Raw genomic sequence first — 21,022 nt, forward strand, 5'->3', positions numbered from 1 at the left:
CTTTATTTTGATATTTCTATTTAAACATTAAGCCAGCACTTAGTAATACTAGTGCTATGTAATTGCTTGCAGGTAATAAGAGACCAAATTAAATGCAACAATCTGTATACTGGAATGTATTGTGTTCCTGCCTTAGAAATGACCACAAATAAAAACTATGTTAATGTTTTGCTTCAAGCGGTGGAGTGGGCTTATCAATTTAGCCAGTTCTGTGAGTCTGTCCAAACTATGGCAGCCTCCAGGTGGATGTCCTATGTGCTGTAATTCTGCCCTGAATCTCTGCAGTTCTGTGTGCTACAGTTGCACTTATATGTATTCTCAGCTCCAAACATGTATGCTTGGGCTCACTGGGGAATCCTAAGGAGGCAGTCTCCTACACCTGAAGAATCCTTCCATGCCCTCCACCTAACATATTTTGGTGGTGTCACAAGTAAAATGTGCGTTTCACGAATATGGTTGAAGTAGTCATGCCAAAACAAGTTTCTAAAACTTGAGATACAAGGTAGGTGAGGTAATACGCTTTATTGGACCAACTTCTGTTAGTGAGAAAAGATATTACCTCATCCACCTTGTATGTCTAACATATTGAGACTGACACAGCTACACCACCACTTTCTAAAATGAAATAATTATATAAATGGATTAATAAAAAATTCATGGTGATTGAACAGCACGCTATTTGTATCAAATTCAGATTTCAAAAATATTTTATTGCCATTGAATGACTTACTTATATGAGAGGTGCGAAGTTTTTTCATAGACTCTGAATAAAAGTTAGAAAGGCCACACATGCAAGAAGCCACAGTCAGCATACCTTAACGAAGCAATGAAAAAATGAAAGACGAGATACCAACATAGTATGTTTGAGACAGAAAAACCTACAGAACAGCCTGCATTATTAGGATTAAACAATGCTTTTGCCCAGTAGACAAACTGTTGGTAAATGTAAGTAAATTCTGAAAGAAAAAAAAATCTAAATATATGAATTGAGACTACAAGTCAAGATTCTTACCAGCCAAGACCTACTTTTCATTATCTTGATGAGCCGTAGAGAATATTTCAGCTAATAAGCACATATACAGACATGACAGAGGGATTCAATTAATCATGCAAACAAAATGTTATGACGACAAAGGCTAACAGCACTAACCAAGCAGTTTCTAATGTCTCCCAGCGTAACTTACTGTACACAAAAGCAGTATTTAAGATTAACAACATCCTCCCCTGTGAAACTAAAATAGTAAGCCTATCATATCAGACTGTTTTGCTCATATGAACAAATACACTTTTAAACATTAAAGAAAAATCAAAGATTAAAAATCCTTGGATGGCTTTACAATACAGTGGGCAATACAAGTAGCAGTTGGTGCCTTTACCTTAGTGCTCACTGTTCAACTGTTGAAATTCACATTGTAGTTATTTTGATGCTTCTCAAACTAGTAATTTATTATCAGGAGATGATTATCCCAGATATAGCATTGATAAATCTAAAAAAAGAATGGGTGGGCCACTGTACCTCAAAACAGCAACCTGGAGCCATCAATCACCATTCTCAGATGATTATATATTTTGTAAAAAGAGTGCATGAGGTACCTTTTTAAAAGTACTGATCTGTTGAACCTTAATGTCTTATTGGATTGCATATACAATCACTGTAGATGAAGCTATGAAGTATTACTATATGTTGTGAGTTTGGGAAACACTCAAAGCCATCAATCCAGAGGATTCTCAGAGAAAGGAGATATGCAATGAGGAGTGCCTGACACCCATATCATAGTAAGGATTTTCCTAGGCACAATAAGAAAGTATAAGAAAAGAAATAATGACATTTCACTTGGTCTCTTACTCCTGCCCCCACCCCACTGCCCCACACCTGATCACCACCTAGAACATGGTCTAGAAGACAAGTACTTGACAACTAAGGAGCTTTGTTCCAAGCTGGGAGTCCAGTGTGAGTACTGAGCTACTGTAAACTGCCTGTAAGCTGTTAAAGGTGAGAAATATCTTAATTCAAATCTTGCTTAATTTATTTAGGTTAGAGTTTAGACTATTTAGAATATTTATTTCATAAATAACCTCTCAGATTATCTCTGTGCCTGCGACTTATCACTCTCTGTGGTTAATAATATATTTTACCTAAAAATTTTTGGTTGAAGTGCTTAAGGAATCTCAGCTCAAATTACAAAGGCTGGTGTACGTCCACTTTCCCATAAAGTAGTAGCAAACTTATTATTGAATTTGCACTGTCCCAGGGAACCTTGAGCAATGTATGACTATTTCTGTGGTGCAAGGCTGAGATCTCAGGTGACTTGCTGATCCCCCTCTATGTAAGACTCATGAGTATCTCAGGGATTTTTCATGCAAATTGGTTGGGTGTATGGTTCCACATGTTGATGGCTGAGTAATCACACCTTGGAGAGATTTTTCTGTGTGTTACTGGCATAGCTTCATGCAACAGCAAGTTGGAGAGTTACAGGGACAGTGATGATACCCTAGCACAGGCGTGTCCAATCCATGGCCCGTGGGCTGCAAGCGGCCCTGGACAGCTAGCAATGCGGTCCCACAAGATCGTAAACTTCTAACATTATTATGTGATTTATATACATTAGCTATATTATATATTTTATATGTGGCCCAAGACAATTCCTCTTCACTCAATGCAGCCCAGGCAAGCCAAAAGGTTGGACACCCATGCCCTAGCAGGATGTACCTAGAGATGTTATCACAGAGTGAAATAAAATAAGAACCTGATTGAATCTGCTCTGCGTCCATTTAATCTGAACCAAAACTATCACTGGATGATATTTTTCAAATTATTTCTTTTCTATTGAAAAATGAGCATTTTAAAGGTAAGAGTTTTCTTCATACACAATATCATTCTCAAGATGTTTTTCATTCTAAACAAATCTACAATGTAACCAAGGTGAACAAAAATATTAGCTGTTTTTATTTCACAAATTATAAATAAAGACTATGAATAACAAAAGGTCAAGGCAATTTAAGAAAAACAGAAAACTGATTTCAACTAACAAAAGACTGATTTCAACTCCTCCCCTCTACACATAATTTTTGACCCACTCTATTTTACAAACTTGGACTTGTACATTCAAAATTATCCATTCATATTCCATAAGCTGAGATTTCTCCTGTCAGAATCACACAATGAGGCCAGATAATTATGGACATTCTTTAGTGATGACAAATTTTAAACTAATAGCAACAGAAACAAAGATAGCCAGTTATGATGACCCTCAGAGAAGGGGCACCCATCAGTGACAGTATTCTTAGTAATGGGAGGAAGACCACATGCGCCAGAGAAACTGCAGATTACAGTTTAGTCATTCACAACATTTTGATAATTATAAAGCTATGCTGGTTATTAAGTGTTCTGTATTTAATTTATACTTCCATGAACGTGTACGATGCTTGCCTATGTGTTGCTTAAGATGCTTCTGATATCTTAAAAACCAATACTGATCACCTGAAAAAACAAGTACCTTCCTACCATGAAGCCCAGCCTACAACACAGCTTAGACTTGTATCACAAAATAAGAAAAAAAAATAAATAAATCTGGGTAAGTCATGGAGAATGAGGAAAAATTAAGTATGAAACTTAATAAGGAGAAATTTAGTATAGAGCCTCTCCCTCAAGATACCACTGATTCAAGATAGTGAATTGTGAAGAATCATCATGTATGAGAGAATGTGAATATAAACTGATGTTCCATTAGTTATTCTCAAAGACTAGAGAAAATATTCATTCAAAAATATGTTTTGAAGTTACTAGAAGGCTTATATTCAAAGTAGTGACTGACAGCACAACTGAGTTACGGAGAAAGGTACCATGGCTGAAATGCAACATGCAGCTATTCTTACCTCCTGATGGCTGTCGAGATTTGCGAGGAGATCGAGGTTCCCTACGATAGGGATCATTAGAGCCATACAATTCAATGGTGCCCAGGTTCAAGAGCACTGTCTTCTGCAGGTAATCAACCATTGCAATACCATTACAATTGCCAAAAACTACTCTGAAGGAAAAAGAGTAGGAGGAAAGATTAAGGCTCCAATAAAAATAACGATAGTCCAATGTTGCTGTTGTTTTCATTCCTATATGTAGCACTGAACTGACAAAGAATTATAAAAATACTTAATTTTACTGTGGTCATTTAAATGAACCTGGAAGTTGAGAGGCTCCATGCCTGCCAATGATCCAGCAGACAGCCGCTCACCACGATGGACTGAGAACCAACGTTTGCCTACAACTGATGTACAAGGACAACGCAGACAGTTGGTAAGCCAACCCTCCTACTCTGTGATCCTTCACCTTTCTACTCCCTAATTCAACTTAATGAATGTATATGGTTACTTCCTTCTCAATAAACCATAACAACTGCCATTACTTTGAGAAAAAGGTGTACTAAAGTTTTGATTATTTCTACTTTAGTGAACTTATTATAAGCTCTTAACTAAAATCAAGAATGCTGGACAGGATTCTTTTAAATATGTGACACACAAGCTCACACACTACGGTTCATTTTATGATTTCTGATGCAGGAAAAATACCTCAAATTTCCTGTTCATATAATTAGAAGCATTTAAACATCACATTGTTTTTCCATATAACTTTCAAGTTCACTTCAGAGAAGTATCATAATGCTATTGTGTTTTTTCAATCCATTCAAATAGATTTTAGGATATTTATTAGCAGTTTATAAAACCAGGTTTATAAACACACTTTCAATGACTGGTTATCACAGTTATTAAAGAGTCAAAATCTGCCAAGAAATACTTTACTACCATTGCAACTATTTTATTACAGTAAACCGTCCATTTTACAGACCCCTATTTAGTGGATTTCAGGAACAACGGATGTCTGCCAGACCCCCACTGTTTCCGAAGCCCACTTAATTGAGGCCTGTAAAATCCTGAATCCCTCCCCGCTTCCAAAAATACACCCTCCAGCTGCACGTCCCAGGGCTCCTTGCAGCTGCGGGGCACAGGGGCAGCTCCAGCGCAAGAGGCACTGGGCTCCGGCTCCTCCGGCAGCAGGTGAATAGCAGGCATTTTTGTGGGGGACTGGGGGAGCCTAGCGGGGGCAGGTCTCAGTAAACCCTGTGATTTAACAGACTTTTGGATTTAATGGACACCACTTCCCCCATTAGCTCATTAAATTGAGGGTTTACTACATCACAAGTATTCTCACATAGTGGTTATAAACAAACGCTAACTTTTTCAAAGGACAGCCACTTTAGTGAAATTTATTAGAAAACTAGTAAGTGCAGAATATACTTACAGGCCATAGGCAGAGTTGACTGCTAAACTGGTTATCTGCTGTGGAGGTTCTCCACTCACCCATACCAGCTGAATAACCAGTTCAACCTGGTAGCCTGCAGACTGTTTGAGGGGAGAGCTTTTTATTCTGCAATATAAATACAATGTGTAATTCCTTTATACATCTCTCTACTCTTCATTTTGATACAACAGGATTGCATTCACTCATGCAAGACAAATAGACTGAGAATTACTAAATTTTACAATTTATCAAATAAATACACAAATAAGAATAATGTAACAAAGTGTATTCATTTATTTTGTTAATTTCAGCTTAAATCCCATTATTTGTGATGATGCTTAGATTTACAGTTTAAAACAATCTGAGTAATGATTCCAAACACACGGATTGGAAAGTGCAGACAAGGACAGATGGCATTACTATCATATTACGTCTTGAATGGACAAAACATGACAAAAATTCTATGTTTTTAATGTCTCTTTCACGGAAGAAGTTTCTACTGAGGAGGGATTTGAATAATGGCTATGAATAACTGAATGAGGTAGGGGTTTTTAGACTAAGGTTGATGGTATAACAGAAGGAGGACACACAAGTGCAAGATGAGAAGCTGAATTTTTAGTTAGATGGTTTCATTGGAAAAAAACAGAATTGATAGCATATATACCCCCATTCAAGGGTCCCCCATTTCTCCACAAGGCACAGGCTGCGTCTGTGCCCCACTTTCTTCTTTTCTCCCTGACATTAGGGTTCCTCAATCATCCCCCTATAGCCCCTCCAGAAGTTCTGTGCGCATCCTTCTCATACACCAGGACCTTCCAATTTCCCACCCACCAGGGGACCTGTGTGTTTGCCCCCTACCATGCCATGGTTTCCCATTCTCACCCCATGAAAGGAGCTCGGTGTACACACCTCTTCTTTCCTGTACCTGACTTCCTCAATACCTCAACACCAGGGTTACATGTGCCCCGATTCCTTCTGTCCCCCATTCAAGGCTCTCCATTCTCCTTCCCATGGCAGGACCTATACTTTTTTTTTGTGTTACAGGGTCTCTAGTCTCTCTCCTGTTCAAGAGGCTATGTATATGTTCCCAAACCTCCTCCATAGTATCTGCAACTCCCCATTATTATTTCTTTTAGTTAGAGACAGGGACTAAGTTAAACATAAGAGAGTACTGAAAGATGGGCTGTTTTGCTGGGAGGCATTTATGTTATCAACCACTTGCTTGATTTACAGACAATTGCAGGGATGCTTGAGGTTGTGGAAGAGGCAGATATATGTCAGGTGCTTCCTCCATGTGCCACCTTCCCATCCCTCCCTTTTCAGTTTTCCAATTTTCTCCAAGATCCAAAGTTTTGGGCACTGTTGCCAAGAACATTCCTTGAAACTCTGAAATTGAGTGGAGGCTGTGTTCACAAGTTATGGCCTTAGATACAACAAAACAGTACAGACTAACACTGCTACCTCTCTGTTTCTGGCCTTGGAGACAGAGAGCAAATATGCTAGTGAGTTTAGTATAAGACCTTCCTACTCTCAGCTCACCTAAAAAATACAACTGGAGTATTCTCGAATTCTTCCCCAGGTTTTATTATTTAAGGTGGTGCTTTATATGATTCAGTTGAAAGAGCTTCTAACAAAGGAAACAAGTTTGTCCATAAAATCAGCTTCTGGACTGTGGATTAACCCAGGATCACAAACTAAGATGGAGTGTTTAACTTTTACAATTTAGTAGCTTACACGCATGTCCAACCTAAATATCAAATCTGCAAGGGAGGATTTTAATTGGCATTGTTATCAGGGTAATTATTATGAGCTAGAGGCATAACACTCCCTTTAGCAGAGCACTAACTGACAATGTTCCTTCCATTTCCGATTCCTCCACGTGAACAGTAGCTGGTATTAGAGAGACCAAGTGCGGGATGTAATATCTTTTAGTGGACCAACTTCTGTTGGTGCAAAGACAAGTTTTGAGCTTACACAGAGCTCTTCTTTGGGTCTTGGAAATATAGTCACGACTAACTGCAAGATGGAATAGATAATCATAAGTAGTTAACACACTTCAAAGGACAATTCAAGGTGAAATGCAAAAAAGTTGGAGAAAAAGTGTTCTCTTCACACAAAGAACAGGCAAGAAGCAATGAGTCCAAGCTACAGTATAGCATATTTAAATTATATTTCAAGACAATCTTCCTAACTGTAAGAGCAGAGGGACAAACTGACTACTAAGGTTACAGAAGCTCCTTCACTGGAGGTTTTATAAAGGAGGCTAGATGGCCACCTGTCTTGAATGGTTTAGACCCTAATCCTGCATCGCAGCAGCAGGTTTGTCTAGATGATACTTGTCACTCCTAATCTTATAATTCTAAGTGGCCTGTTAACACCTCAAGTCATATGGGTGAAAGTGTGTGTGTGCGGGGGGGAGGTGGAGGGGATAGCTGGAGGGGGAAGGTTAGTGGGTCATATTTTTGTAATAAGCCATAAATCCATGCCTCTATCGAGTCCATGATTTTCCATATCCAGCAAAGTTATTAATACTTTTTGAATCTGTTGTGCAGATTTCCTTAGAGGATGAAGACTGAGAAGTCAGATACAGAGTGATTACTGTACAAAAAGTATGATAGGGTGAACAGTCTTAGAGAGGTAGCCCTGTTCATCTGTATCTTCAGGAAACAAAGAAAGCAATCCTGTAGCATCTTAAAGACTAACTATATTATTTATTAATTAGGTCATGAACTTTCATGGAAAAGACCCACTTCTCCAGAGTCTTTTCCATGAAAGCTCATTACCTAATAAATAATATTGTTAGTCTTAAAAGGTGCTATAGGACTGCTTTCTCTATTAAGTCATATGTTTGTTGTCTTATCCTTTTTTTAATGAGTTCATTTAAGAGCACAATAATTGATTTCAGTCCCATATTTGTTGTTGGGACATGCAGTGCACTAAGTGACGTATATCACACATTATGCTAGCCAGGCGTAAGAGCAATCGATCTTAAAACATGTACTGTTGGTGGTATGATCATCACAGCTGAGGAGACATGACTGCAGGTTTTGTGTCTGTGGTTCTGCTTTGGAGTTCATATGTGGATGAAACCACAAAACCATTATGCTCAAATGAATTCACACCAAAAAATCATGTATATTATAGTACAGGATGAACCTCTCTAATCTGGAACTCTCTCATCTGGCAAACTCTGTAATCCAGCATGATTTTAGTTAGCCAGACAACCAATCATCATGGGTGTGGCTAACTTCCCCATGGTCCCATAAAGTCTGCTTACGGCCACCAGTCCTGGCTTTCAGTGTTCTGTGCTGTTTAGCTGCAATTTACCACTAAATGTCTTCTCAGAGTCCGGTAAGCAGTGGAAATATTGGTAATGTGCTAGAAAATATTGATCTCCCATCTGTCAACTTCTCTCATCCAGCACTGGTCAGGTCCCGAAGGTGACAGATGAGAGAGGCTCAACCCGTATTTATAATTAACTTATGAAACAGATGATACATCTGTGATAACTTCTAAAGTTATAAAACTGCAGAGAGGCTTAGACGGTAATTTGTAGGCGTGAACAGCTCCATTCATTTTGATGGACATGAATTCAGATATCATGACACTTCAGGTATCAACACAAATATTTTCTCATCAAAACATTTTAGAAAGGAAAAGAGAAGTTACCCACCGTAGTAACGATGGTTCTTCGAGATGTGTCCCCATGGGTGCTCCACGATAGGTGTCGGGCTCGCCCCAGCGCCGCAGGTCGGATCTTTCCCCTTGCGCGCTCCCGGCCACGTGCGCAATCCGGTCCCTGCCAGTTCCTTGACCAACTGCCTTGGACGCTCCTGAAAAACACTAAACAGAGATCCGAAGCGGGGAGGATGGGCGGGTGGTTGAGCACCCACGGGGACACATCTCAAAGAACCATCGTTACTACGGTGAGTAACTTCTCTTTCTTCCTCGAGCGTCCCCGTGGGTGCTCCAAGATAGGTGACTACCCAGCAGTAACCCAAGTAAGGAGGTGGGTAATCGGTTTATGTGCAGCTTGCCCCCGAAAGGACTGCTGTCGACAGACAGGTGTCCTCTTGGTATACCCGATGTAGTGCATAATGTTTGGCGAAGGTGTCATAGGATGACCAGGTCGCTGCTCTGCAAATGTCTTTTAGAGCAATGCCCTTGAAAAAGACTGTTGATACTGCCACCGCCCTAGTGGAGTGAGCCCTAGGCGGGGCCAGTAAAGGAATCTTTCTAACTTCGTAGCACATTTTTATGCAGGATACGATGTGCTTCGAGATTCTCTGCGAAGAGAGACCTTCTCCTTTTGATTTGGGAGTGAGAGAGACTAGGAGTCTATCCGTTTTCCGGAAGGACTTAGTCCTGTCTATATAGAAAGCCAGCGCCCTCCTCATGTCCAGGAGGTGTAGGCGCGCCTCTTTGTTGGAGTTATGAGGCTTTGGATAAAACGAGGGTAAAACTATAGGTTCGTTAATATGAAACTCTGAAGAAACTTAGGGAACAAAGGCTAGATGCAGCCGTAAGGTTACCACCTTCTTGGAAAATACTGTGCAGGGTGGCGTTCCCATAACTGCCGCAAGCTCGCTCACCCTGCGAGCTGACGTGATTGCAAGCAGGAAGGTTGTCTTTATCGTAAGGAGATGGAGGGAAACCGTGGCCCCATTAGCGCATTAAGCACCAGGTCCAAGCTCCACGAAGGTGGAAGTGGTTTCCGAGGGGGGCATAGGTTTACCAGCCCTTTGAGGAACCTGGTAACCATGGGATGGGCAAACACCGTGTGCCCTTCCTCTTCATGTCTGAAAGCCGATATAGCGGCAAGGTGGACCTTTAACGAGGATAGGGAGAGTCCGCCTCTCTTGAGGTCCAATAAATACTCTAGTATTAAAGGTATAGGTGCAGCAAGTGGGGCTAATTGCTTGGTAGAACACCATGCAGTGAATTCAGTCCATTTTTGCTTACAGGTCTTCCTGGTGGAAGTCCTCCTGCTACTTTCTAGGACTTGTTGCACTCCCTCCGTACACGTGCTCTCTAGGGAGCTGAGCCATGGATTAACCATGCTTGCAGTTGCAGGCCTAGGGGGTGTGGATGCACTATGGACCCCTGGGCTTGCGTGAGCAGATCCGGCGCCACCGGGAGGGGCATCGGTGGATGGTCCGACATGCACAGGAGTAAGGGGAACCATTGCTGTCGATCCCACGTTGGGACTACTAGGATCGTTCGGGCTCTCTCTCTCCTGGCTTTCTGCAAGACTTTGTGGATAAGCACTGTGGGAGGAAATGCGTAGAGCAGGGGGCCCCTCCACGAGATCGCGAATGCGTCCCCCAGAGACCCCCGTCCCAGTCCTGCCCTGGAGCAGTATTGTGGGCACTTCTTGTTATTTTGAGTGGCAAACAGGTCTATCAGGGGAAATCCCCATGCGTGAAAAATCGGTTGTAGGAGATCGGAACGGATCTGCCACTCGCGTGAGAGTGTGAAGCTCCTGCTCAGCTGGTCTGCCTTCACATTGTGAGTGCCTGGTAAATACGAGGCTTTCAAGGTTATATTGTTGGCGATGCACCAGTTCCACGATCGGACTGCTTCCGCACATAAGGCACGGGACCGAGCTCCTCCTTGCCGATTTATATAAAATACGGTGGAGGTATTGTCTGTACTGATCCCGACTACTTTGCCTTGTATACGGTCTCGAAAGTGTTTGCAGGCGTTGAACACTGCTTTGAGCTCCAGTATATTTATGTGCAGTGACTGTTCCGTGGAGGACCACAGTCCTTGTGTCACCTTTTCGCCCATGTGTGCTCCCCACCCTATGTGGGAGGCGTCGGTAGTGAGAAAAACAGATGTTTGTGGTTGGTGAAAGGGCACCCCTGTTAGCATGTTCTTGGGGTTCACCCACCATTGCTGGGATCTGCGCACCTCTGTCGTGGGCGACACCACCATGTGGACGGTGTGTGCTGCTGGTTTGTAGACGCTCGCCAGCCAGTGCTGCATGCTGCGCATATGCAGTCGGGCGTTCTGTACCACAAACGTTGCTGCTGCCATGTGGCCCAGCAGCTGTAAGCACGTCAGAACCGGCACCGTAGGGCTGAAGGTGATGACTTGCACGAGGGAACCAATGGCGGGAAAGCGGGCATCTGGTAGATAAACCCTTGCTGTGATGGCATTTATACGTGCCCCTATGAACTCTATGTCCTGTGTGGGGTCTATCTTTGATTTTGCTAGATTGATGACCAGGCCCAGCGAAGAGAACGTGTCTGCTGTGACGCGTATCATGCGAAGTACCTCCTCCATTCGAGGCACCTTTCAGTAGGCAGTCATCCAGATATGGGAATATAAACACCCCCTGTCTGTGCAGGTAGGCTGACACCACTGCCAAGGTCTTGGTGAAGACTCTGGGGGCCGAGGAGAGGCCGAACGGCAGAACCTTGTACTGAAAATGTTCTTTGCCTACCATAAACCAGAGAAAACGCCTGTGAGCCGGGTGAATAGTTATGTGGAAACACATGTCCTGTAAGTCGAGGGCTGCGAACCAATCTCCATTGTCCAGTGCCGTAAGTACAGAGGCGACTGTGATCATCCGAAAGCGTTGCTTGCGCAAGTACCGGTTGAGGCCTCAAAGATCTAGGATGGGCCTCCAGCCTCCTGTCTTTTTCTCTGTGAGGAAGTATCTTGAGTAGAACCCTTTCCCTCGGAGATGCTCTGGCACTCTTTCCACTGCCCCTATAAGCATAAGATGGTCTACCTCCTGCTTGAGTCTCGCTTCGTGGGAGGCGTCCTTTAGGTGGGGTCTGGGTGGAGGTCGTGGCGGTGGGAGCGACTGGAAGGGAATCGCGTAACCCGTGGCTATGATCTCCAGTACCCATTTGTCTCTGGTGATCTTTTGCCACTGGTCGTAGAATGGTCGGAGGTGATGGTGGAATAGCAGCTTCGGATGACATTGCGCGATGGTTGTGATAGTGCAGCCCTCGATCTGTGTCTCAAACTTGTGGCCTTTGGCACTGCCCCGAGGACGCACGGCTCTGTTGGGAACGTCGCCTGGGAGTTCTGTACTGTTGGTGCTGTTGATGTCGCCCTTGCTCGTAGCCCCTGTGGTACTGGGGACGCTGTGGTTGATACTGGTATCGTCTTTGTTGGGGGTAATACTTTTTCTTTCTGTATGGAGGGGTGTAAATCCCCAAGGTCCTGAGAGTAGCTCTTGAGTCTTTACTGGAATGAAGGACCGAGTCAGTTGATTCAGCAAACAGCTTCTGCGTGTCAAAGGGGAGATCAACGATCTTCGCCTGCAGATCCCTCAGGATACCCGATGTCTGGAGCCAGGACTCCCTGCGCATGACCACTGCCGTAGCTGTTGAGCGTGCTGCCGTATCCGCTACGTCTAGGGCGATCTGAACTCCTGTCCTCGAGGCTGCGTAGCCTTCCTGCACGATGGCCTTGAGCACCGGCTTCTTGTCCTCTGGAAGCGAGTCCATGAGGGAAGTCAGCCTGGAGTAGTCGTCGAAATTATGGTTCGCTAGATGCGCTGCGTAATTCGCCATTCTCAACAGTAGGGTAGAGGAGGAGTAGACCTTTCTGCCGAACAACTCTAGTTTCTTGGCATCTTTGTCCGTTCCCCCTGTCTTGTACTGAGAAGTTTTCAACCTCTGTTGAGACGATTCCACCACCAGAGAATTTGGTTGCGGGTGGCTGAACAGAAACTCCATGCCCTTCGCCGGGACGAAGTACTTCTTATCCGCTCTCTTGTTTAGAGGTGGAGAGGACGCAGGGGTCTGCCATACTGTGGTGGCGGACTCCATGATTGCTTCATCAAGCAGAATAGCTATTTTGGAAGAGGCCGGAGGTCTCAGGTTTTTAAGGAGCTTATGGTGTTTCTCCTGCACCTCTTGTTTGGATGCCTTGCGTGAAGGCCACCCTTTTTAACAGCTCTTGGAACTGTTTGAGATTGTCCGGAGGATGGACGTCCCTGGGGCCGTGGCCTCGTCAGGGGAAGATAGCGAGTAACCGCTAGGGTTAGCCCCTCTGGACCCCTCTGGGTCCTGTTGATGGTGATACATCCTCTCGCTAGATGCTTGCGAGGGAAAATCTCGGGGTTCCAGAATCAACTCCCCCTGAGATATGTGCGTTTCCGTCCCCGTCCGCGATTGCCCTCAGGGATATTGAACCGTCTGGGGGGATCTGTCCCTGGGAGTATGCCTATGGTGTCTATGCCCCACGTGATAGGGGCGACCATGGCAACACGGGCACTGTTCCTGAGATGGAGACCTGGACCACTCTGGAGGCGCATACCCCCTGCGTCTGGGGGAGCGAGATCGTCTGGGTGATTGAGATAATGGAGAGACTGATTTGTGGCAGTACTCTAGGGGTTCAAAGCCCAGGAAGGGCGATGGTGGTCTGAGCCATGGTGATGCTGGCTGTAGGAACGGGGATGGGGGCTCAGGGTATACTGGAGGTGACCCCTGCCGCCTCGTTGGAGTCCGCAGCATAAGTGGAGGGCTTAGATCGAGTAGCCCTGCAGCCCTGTCTGGAGAAGGACTGCGGTGCCAGGTTTTCTGTGCTGCCTTCCCCTCCCCTGTAGGGCTGGCTCCGCCCCTTTCCGCGTTGGGGATCTCGGCCCTGCTGTCTGCACCGCGCTCGGCATGCTCCGTTGCGGTGCCGCGCGGGTGGTCTCCCCCGGTGCCTGCAGGCCGCATGCCTGTGAGCTCTGCACCGCCGGTTCCCCACGGGTTGGTGCTGCTAGCTGCGGTGCCGCCGGTTCCAGCGCTTGCCTGGCCACTGCCCTGCCCGCGGTGCAGGGCGGCTGTTTGATTATCAGAGGCTCAGCCTCTACCACGTGCGTCTCCGCGCCGCCGCCACTCAGCTGTGACTGAGGCTGGGGGCTATGCGCTCCACCCGTCCCGCTCGCTGTGGCTGCCGGCAGGGATCGGGTTGGTGAAAGCTTCCTCCGTTTTTGCGCTGATGGGGTTAGGGAAGCAGCTTTCCTTTTACGGGCCCCTGCGGGTCCCTCTTGCTGAGGCCGCTCCAGCACTTCTGGCTGGAGGGCCTTGTCAAAGAGCAGCATTTTCAGCCACATCTCTCTGTCCTTCCTTGCTCTGGCTGTGAGCTTTGCACAGAAGGAGCATTTCTGGGTGACATGAGATTCCCCGAGGCACCTAATGCACTGACTGTGCCCATCGGAGGCCGGCATCGCTTCGCGACATGACTCTCACTTTTTGAATCCTGAAGAGGACGTTGTGGTGAGTCTTGAGTTGTTAATTGGGTACTTAGCACCTTCTCTGTGCCTGTTCCCCTCTCGGACTCAGCCTGCTGCGGCAGGAGGCCTAATGGCCTTACGTCCCCGGGCATCCGCTGCTCTGTTTGCTACTAAGGCTGTAAAACTTTACTTTTTGCTCTCTTTTCTTTTCTTTTTTTTTTTTTTGAAAACAACAAGCTAACTTAAGCTAAAAGACTGAAAAAGAAACCTTTAAACACTTTAAAAACATTAAATATGCTAACTCTGGCCGTAGCCTGAGCAGATTCCATCTGCAGCCAATGGCGGTTAAAGAGGAACTGGCGGGGACCGGATCGCGCACGTGGCCGGGAGTGCGCAAGGGAGCGGCACGCGCCAGTGCATGCGCGGTCCAGCAGAAACTGCTGGAAAGATCCGACCTGCGGCGCCGGGGCGAGCCCGACACCTATCGGAGCACCCACGGGGACACTTGAGGAAGAAGCAAATATATTATGAATTATAGCAGCATTTGACTAAGGTGCAATAAATATTAACTGGGAACAAGGTATGTAAAATGAAGATAAGCACCCTTAAACAACAGATGACAGGGCTTGGGTGAGCACATATGTGCATGCGGTTAGAGCTTTCTCGTATCTCTGATAAGTTTCAGAGTTCTAAAACTGGGCTCAGCTTTCACAAGCTTGTAAAATATTGCCCTAGTCATCACAGCATTGTCCAGAGTCTATGAAAGATTTTCTGTAGTAATATGAAGGAAGGGACACAAGCACTTGTCAGGGTAGTCTTGTCAAGGTGACGATCAATGAAAGTAAGAAGATACAGTATTATAATCAAAGATGCACCATAAACGCCCCGTGTTTTGACACTTACTTTAAACATGGAACATTATCACGAAGCCCATCAGAGGAGCTGCTGCTAGTCGATGGATGTGACTGTGGGGCAATGGGCTGAGGATTGGAACCTGTTCCTGGAGTTGGCAATGGTGGCACTTGCTCACTACCATCTGGAGAGTCTACATCATTTATTTCATACAAGAGTCGTACTTCAAGCATCTGTAAATTAAACCAAAGCAGCAATGAAATATACTATCTTCCCTCTGAGAACCATTCTCCTTCTGTGCTGACATTTGCCTCTTGAAAAACCACAGAACAGTATATGTGAATTAATTAAAAGGTAATAAAATCTCAAGTGATGGATCAATATGGCAGGCCAGCTTTTGTACAGAAAAGTAGCTCAAGAATATCATCGTTTTCTGCAGAATTTTATTGAACAAAAATGAAATACTATATACGTAAGTGCTAAGGCTCAGATTTTTAAAGCTATTTAAGTATTGTTGCACTTAGCATCACAATGCCTAAATTTCACTTCCAAAAAGAATTTAGGTAATTAGAAGCCAGACTTCCTGAACCGTATATGGGATTTTGACGCTCACGCAGCAATACCTAAGTGCCTCTGAAATTTGGGGACAATGTGTTATTCGCATTCTATGTCAACAGTGAAATTTCTCAGTCATAGAACATTTTCTTCTGTAGCTACTACACCTAGCTTTAGCAAGAAAAAGAGATTGAAAAAAACGGAATTCAAATAAGAGAAAATGATAGTATACCGTGACACTGAGCAGAAATTCCACTGTGCTGATCTACACACTTCAGAAACATTAGACAGGTTCCACCTCTAATTTAAATTTCTCTTGATTTAGTCTTTTCATCTATAGCTTTCATACCCATTTAGTGCAGTTTCTATAGGGTAAATTCCCCCTCTTTTCTCCTGCCCCTCCCGCCCCAACCAAATATTTTTTATCATGTATCAATCAGAACCTAACAGGCTGATAAAAAGCAAGGTGCCAACAAGTAATGTGTAAAACTCTACTTAATCGTGAACAACAGTTTCACCATCTGATCACTTTAAATCATTTAGAACCATGTACCTGCTGAAATAACCTTTGTGTTAATTACTTGCTTATACACACGTAACAACAAAAGATAAAAAATGAAGCATGTTTAAATCCTCAGACTTTACCCAAGGAAAAAAATATTAAAATTAAAAAGACCTGGATTGTAATTAATTTTTGTTTAGAACACGAAGAATTTTTAAAAAATCATCATATTTGCCATAGATCTCAAAACCCTTTATCATTTGTTAAGTGTTTTTTGTACATTGGTACATAGGCACACAGTATGGCATTCAAGTCAATAAAGCGCTCATCAGGTGCATCTACACTAGGAACTAATGTCAAGTTAGGCACTACATCCAAATAGCCAGCAGAGAGTCTACACACACATTTTTCCCTTACTTCAAAGTTAACTTAGAAGTAGGGAGCCCAACTTCGAAGTCCTTACTCCATTCCCAGGAACGGAGTAGTGCCCTACTTCAAAGTTAAACTTCAAAGCAGGGTGTATGTAGACACTCAACTTGGAAGTTGCTTCAAAAATTTTGAGGAGTAAAGGGACTTCAAAGTACCAGCGGGTTAGCAGCGGCTAGACGTGAGCCGACACTTCAAGGTTTAACACTTTGAAGTTGCTGCGTGGTAGACTTAGCTTAGTGAAGTGCTTCATATGCACTGCAGCACTTCATTTATAATCTCCCAACCCTTTACCATGCTCCCTTTGAAGTAAGGAGCTAGTGTAGATACGGCCAAACTCTCTAACGGCCTTCATGGAGTCTCTGTCAATTCTCTTTCCATACAGTTATAACACTGCTTTGGGTAGGTTTGTTTTTGGTGTGGTGGTGAAGTTGACTGGTCGCAAAATAAAAAGTGTTGGAATGGCAAGTGTCACTGGTGGTGCAAAGGACTTCCCATAGGAAAAAAGGCCTGGAAATATTCCCCAGAGACATTCAGACTCTGAAATATGGAGATATACCTATCTCATAGAACTGGAAGGGACCTTCAGAGGTCATTGAGTCCAGTCCCCTGCCCTCAGAGCAGGACGTATCACCATCCCTGACAGTTTTTTTTTTTTAATCTATTTGCCCCAGATCCCTAAATGCCCCCTCCAAGGATTAAACTCACAACCTTGGGTTTAGCATGCTGGGTTTAGTCTCTGAATTTATTTCATCTCTTTTAGAACACAGTAGTAGTTCATGGACTGAAATTTGACCTTTGACTGACCAACTGATTTTAAAATTAGAACCAAAACTTTTAAAGTGGTATATGGACCTGATCAGGAACCACTACAAAAAATTAAGCATATGCTTACATGCCAAAGTTAAAGCTGAAAAATAAAGGCAGGTGCTTTGCTGAATCGGGCCTATTAAGACAACACATTCACCTCTTATAAAAAGTTTAACAGAGAAATAAAAATGGATTTTTTTAAAATTTATTTATTTAGTTATCTGTGTAGGAAGCTGCTTCTAGTTTTGAATATCTCCTATATATCAGAATTTAACCAGCAGGCTGAATCATGATAAAAATCCAAACTATCAATATATTTCTAGTATAGTCAAATACCATAAAATTAAAAAAGTGATACTATTACCGGAATGACTTCGGTTGTCACTTCTTGTTTACTGAACCGGTAAATAATGACATGTGCAGAAACTCCAGCTACGCACAGCATCCTACTTTCTGGACACCACGAGATGATCTGAATGGCATAGGGATCTTCATCTACTATATCTGTATTAGGCCTGTCATCCTTATTTCGTGATTTTTCAAATACTTTAGCTGTTTTTAGTTTGTAAAGTACTTGGAGTGTTACTGAGGAATAAACAAGAATGTACAACAAAAAGTTAGTTTTCAATTTCAACAGATACTTTTCCCCTAACTCATGTCTCCTTTCTGGTGCCTTTTCCCCTTTACAAAAATAACCAAACAATTTTCATCAAGAGCAAAGCATGAAAACAGTGTGACACTTTGTTAAAATTCTCAGTTTGTCAATGAAAATATATGAAATCATAGGGCTGTAAGAGACCTCAGGGGGTAAGGCCAACCCCATGCTAAAAGCAGGAGTAACCTCAACTAAATCATCCCAACCAGGACTCTGTCAAGACAGTATTTCAAGATCTTGAGGGAAGGAAAGTCTACCACCTCCCTAGCTAACCTATTCCAGAGCTTCACCACTCTCTTAGTGAAACAAGTTTTCCTAATATCCAACCTAGACCTCCCATCACTGCAACTTGAGACTATTTCTCCTTGTTCTGTCATCTGTCACCACTGAGAACATCCTCTTTGGAACCCCCTCTTAAAGTAGTTGAAGGCTGTTATCAAATCCCCCTTCATTTCTCTTTTCTGTAGCCCAGATCCCTCTGCCTCTCCTCACAAATCACGTGCTCCAGCTCCCTAATCGTTCTGTCACTCTATAATACCCAAAATGAGACATTTAAAAAGGAAAAATCCCTTAGAACTTCTTTAACCTAGGCTAAAAATTGATACTTTCTCCTACAATGAAATCAGATGGAGACAGGAAGAGCAAAACAGGACAGCCATGCACCAAGAAATGTAGCTCTGCTACAATATATAAAAATAAATTTCTTCCTTTGAGCTGTGCTTGAATATTAATGATATAACATGACCATAAATGTATATGTGTACTTATTTCCATACTAGTATCAACAATGGTCTTCTAATTCCAAAGTGCATCAGAAATAATTTTACTCTCTAAGGTTTGGACTACTGAGTTATTTGGGTGCATTTATAGATGTTTTTCTATACTTTGCTAGTAAGAATTGTAGGAAACAACTATTTCTAGCTGCTAAAATTTATTGTAAGAGTATATTTTAAAATATGCACTTGTTACTTTTTGCATGACAAAAAATAGATAAAATATAGATGCTTAGATGCCTTACTAAAACTCTACTGTCTTCCTGCTTTTTTCCTTGCTCATAGCTATGTGCCAACAAAGGAGAGGGGCAGAAAAATAAGACAGTAGTTTAAAGAATTTTGAAGTTTCCATTTCTTGTTTTAGCCTGCTCTAATGGTTTTTCTTATGGGAAGTAAGAGTCAGCCAAACAGTAAACTGTTTTTGAAAAAAAAAAAAGATCCAAGTTAACGCTATCAAAATGCAAAGATTAACATGAGGCACTGACTGTCTGAGGCTGATAACATTGGCACATTTTGCTAGCATTTGTACAAAAATACATAAATTTAGAGAATGATTGAACCATATGAGTAATAACAATAATTATTCAAAATACTTACTTGCAGAGGCATCCCAAAACTTGATTGACCCATCGGCATGACTACAAAATAAAAAATAAATAAAAGTTAAATTGTTCCTGGAAAAAATAAGGAGGTTAGGAATGAGGATGAGAAATTCAGACTAGATTACATTACTAATTTAGCACAGAGCTAACCATGGAGCTAGCAGATTCTGCACTGGCGTCATAGTTCTATTGTAGTACCAATAGCTGTGAAGGCCCAGATGTTGAGAAGTGATTTTATCAACTCAGGTTCAACAGGGACTGCTTATGCCCCTCTGAAAATGTCAATCAGATTAAAAGAGAGACATGGTGGGCAAATTAATATCCTTTATTGAACCAAGAATGAAAGTTTGTCTTTTTCATCAACGTAAGTTGATCCAATAAAACATTATCTCATCCACCTTCTCTCTCTAATCTGCTGGCACCAGCATGGATACCAAAATATTGCAAACAATCACAGACTAAGATCTACTAGGTAGGGACAGTATCCTTTTGAATTTCTGTGCAATGCCTAGCTCAACGTGTTTCTAATCTTGACGGTGCCCTTGTGTGCTAAACAATATACAGTAATAAATGTTAAATTCTGCTCATGATTTTCTGTGGCTTATGTGAACATTAACTGTAAAAATGCTGTCTAATTATTTTGAATAAGTTGGTATACTATCTTACCACTCACCCTGTGATGATTATCTCTGGGTAGCTCTGAGTAATCAAACCCCAATTGCCTCCACTGATAGGCCATTCCTAGAAGGTAAATAATGACAGATTGAAATAAATTACACTTTACACTGGCATTATCAGATAAGAATACGCACACTGTACCATACCTTTTTACTGTAGCCTTGTCGTTTCTGTCGAGCTCCAACTGAATAAAGTGCAGGAATCAGGTCTGCAGGACAATCAGCAAAATATTCACAACAGGTAACGGGAGATTCATGTATACTCAAAGGATAGGGATTCTCAAATATAGGATACCTTTTTTAGACAAAAGGGAAAAAAATAGTTACTTCCGTAATTATTGTTCTTTAAGATGTGTTGCTCATGTCTGTTCCAAGTGAGGTGTATGTGCTTATGTCATGCACCAGTAATGGAAGTTCTTTTTTCCTCTGTAGCATCCACAGGGGATTGGCTCTAGCACCATCTGGAGTGGCAAACATATGCACCAATAAAAGGGGTGCTGCTGTTTCCATTCTCCCTCAGTTCCTTCTTGCTGAAATTCTGAAAGAGAAGGAGGATGCCTCATGGAATAGACATGAGCAACACATGTCAAAGGACAACAGTTACAGAAGGTTGCTAATCATTTTTCCTTCCAGTGCTTGCTTGCATCCATTCCATGTTAAGTGACTGTCAAGCAGTATCTCCAGAGGCAGGTA

General features: G+C 42.8%; 1 protein-coding gene across 2 annotated transcripts in view; it reads right to left on the bottom strand.

The window, feature by feature from the left end:
- The window catches only part of STXBP5 (syntaxin binding protein 5), a 183,964-nt gene that overhangs the window by 62,735 nt on the left and 100,207 nt on the right, over positions 1-21,022 (bottom strand). For both annotated transcript variants that reach the window (XM_074990423.1, XM_074990422.1), the window contains exons 12-18: positions 20,477-20,624; positions 20,326-20,393; positions 19,648-19,688; positions 17,987-18,207; positions 15,381-15,562; positions 5,294-5,419; positions 3,877-4,028 (exon numbers count right to left, since the gene is read on the bottom strand). In XM_074990423.1, the coding sequence (XP_074846524.1) occupies positions 3,877-4,028; positions 5,294-5,419; positions 15,381-15,562; positions 17,987-18,207; positions 19,648-19,688; positions 20,326-20,393; positions 20,477-20,624 (938 nt within the window). The remainder of the gene's footprint in view (positions 1-3,876; positions 4,029-5,293; positions 5,420-15,380; positions 15,563-17,986; positions 18,208-19,647; positions 19,689-20,325; positions 20,394-20,476; positions 20,625-21,022) is intronic.

This window comes from Carettochelys insculpta, chromosome 3 (assembly GCF_033958435.1).
Source record: "Carettochelys insculpta isolate YL-2023 chromosome 3, ASM3395843v1, whole genome shotgun sequence".
Classification (NCBI taxonomy): domain Eukaryota; kingdom Metazoa; phylum Chordata; order Testudines; family Carettochelyidae; genus Carettochelys; species Carettochelys insculpta.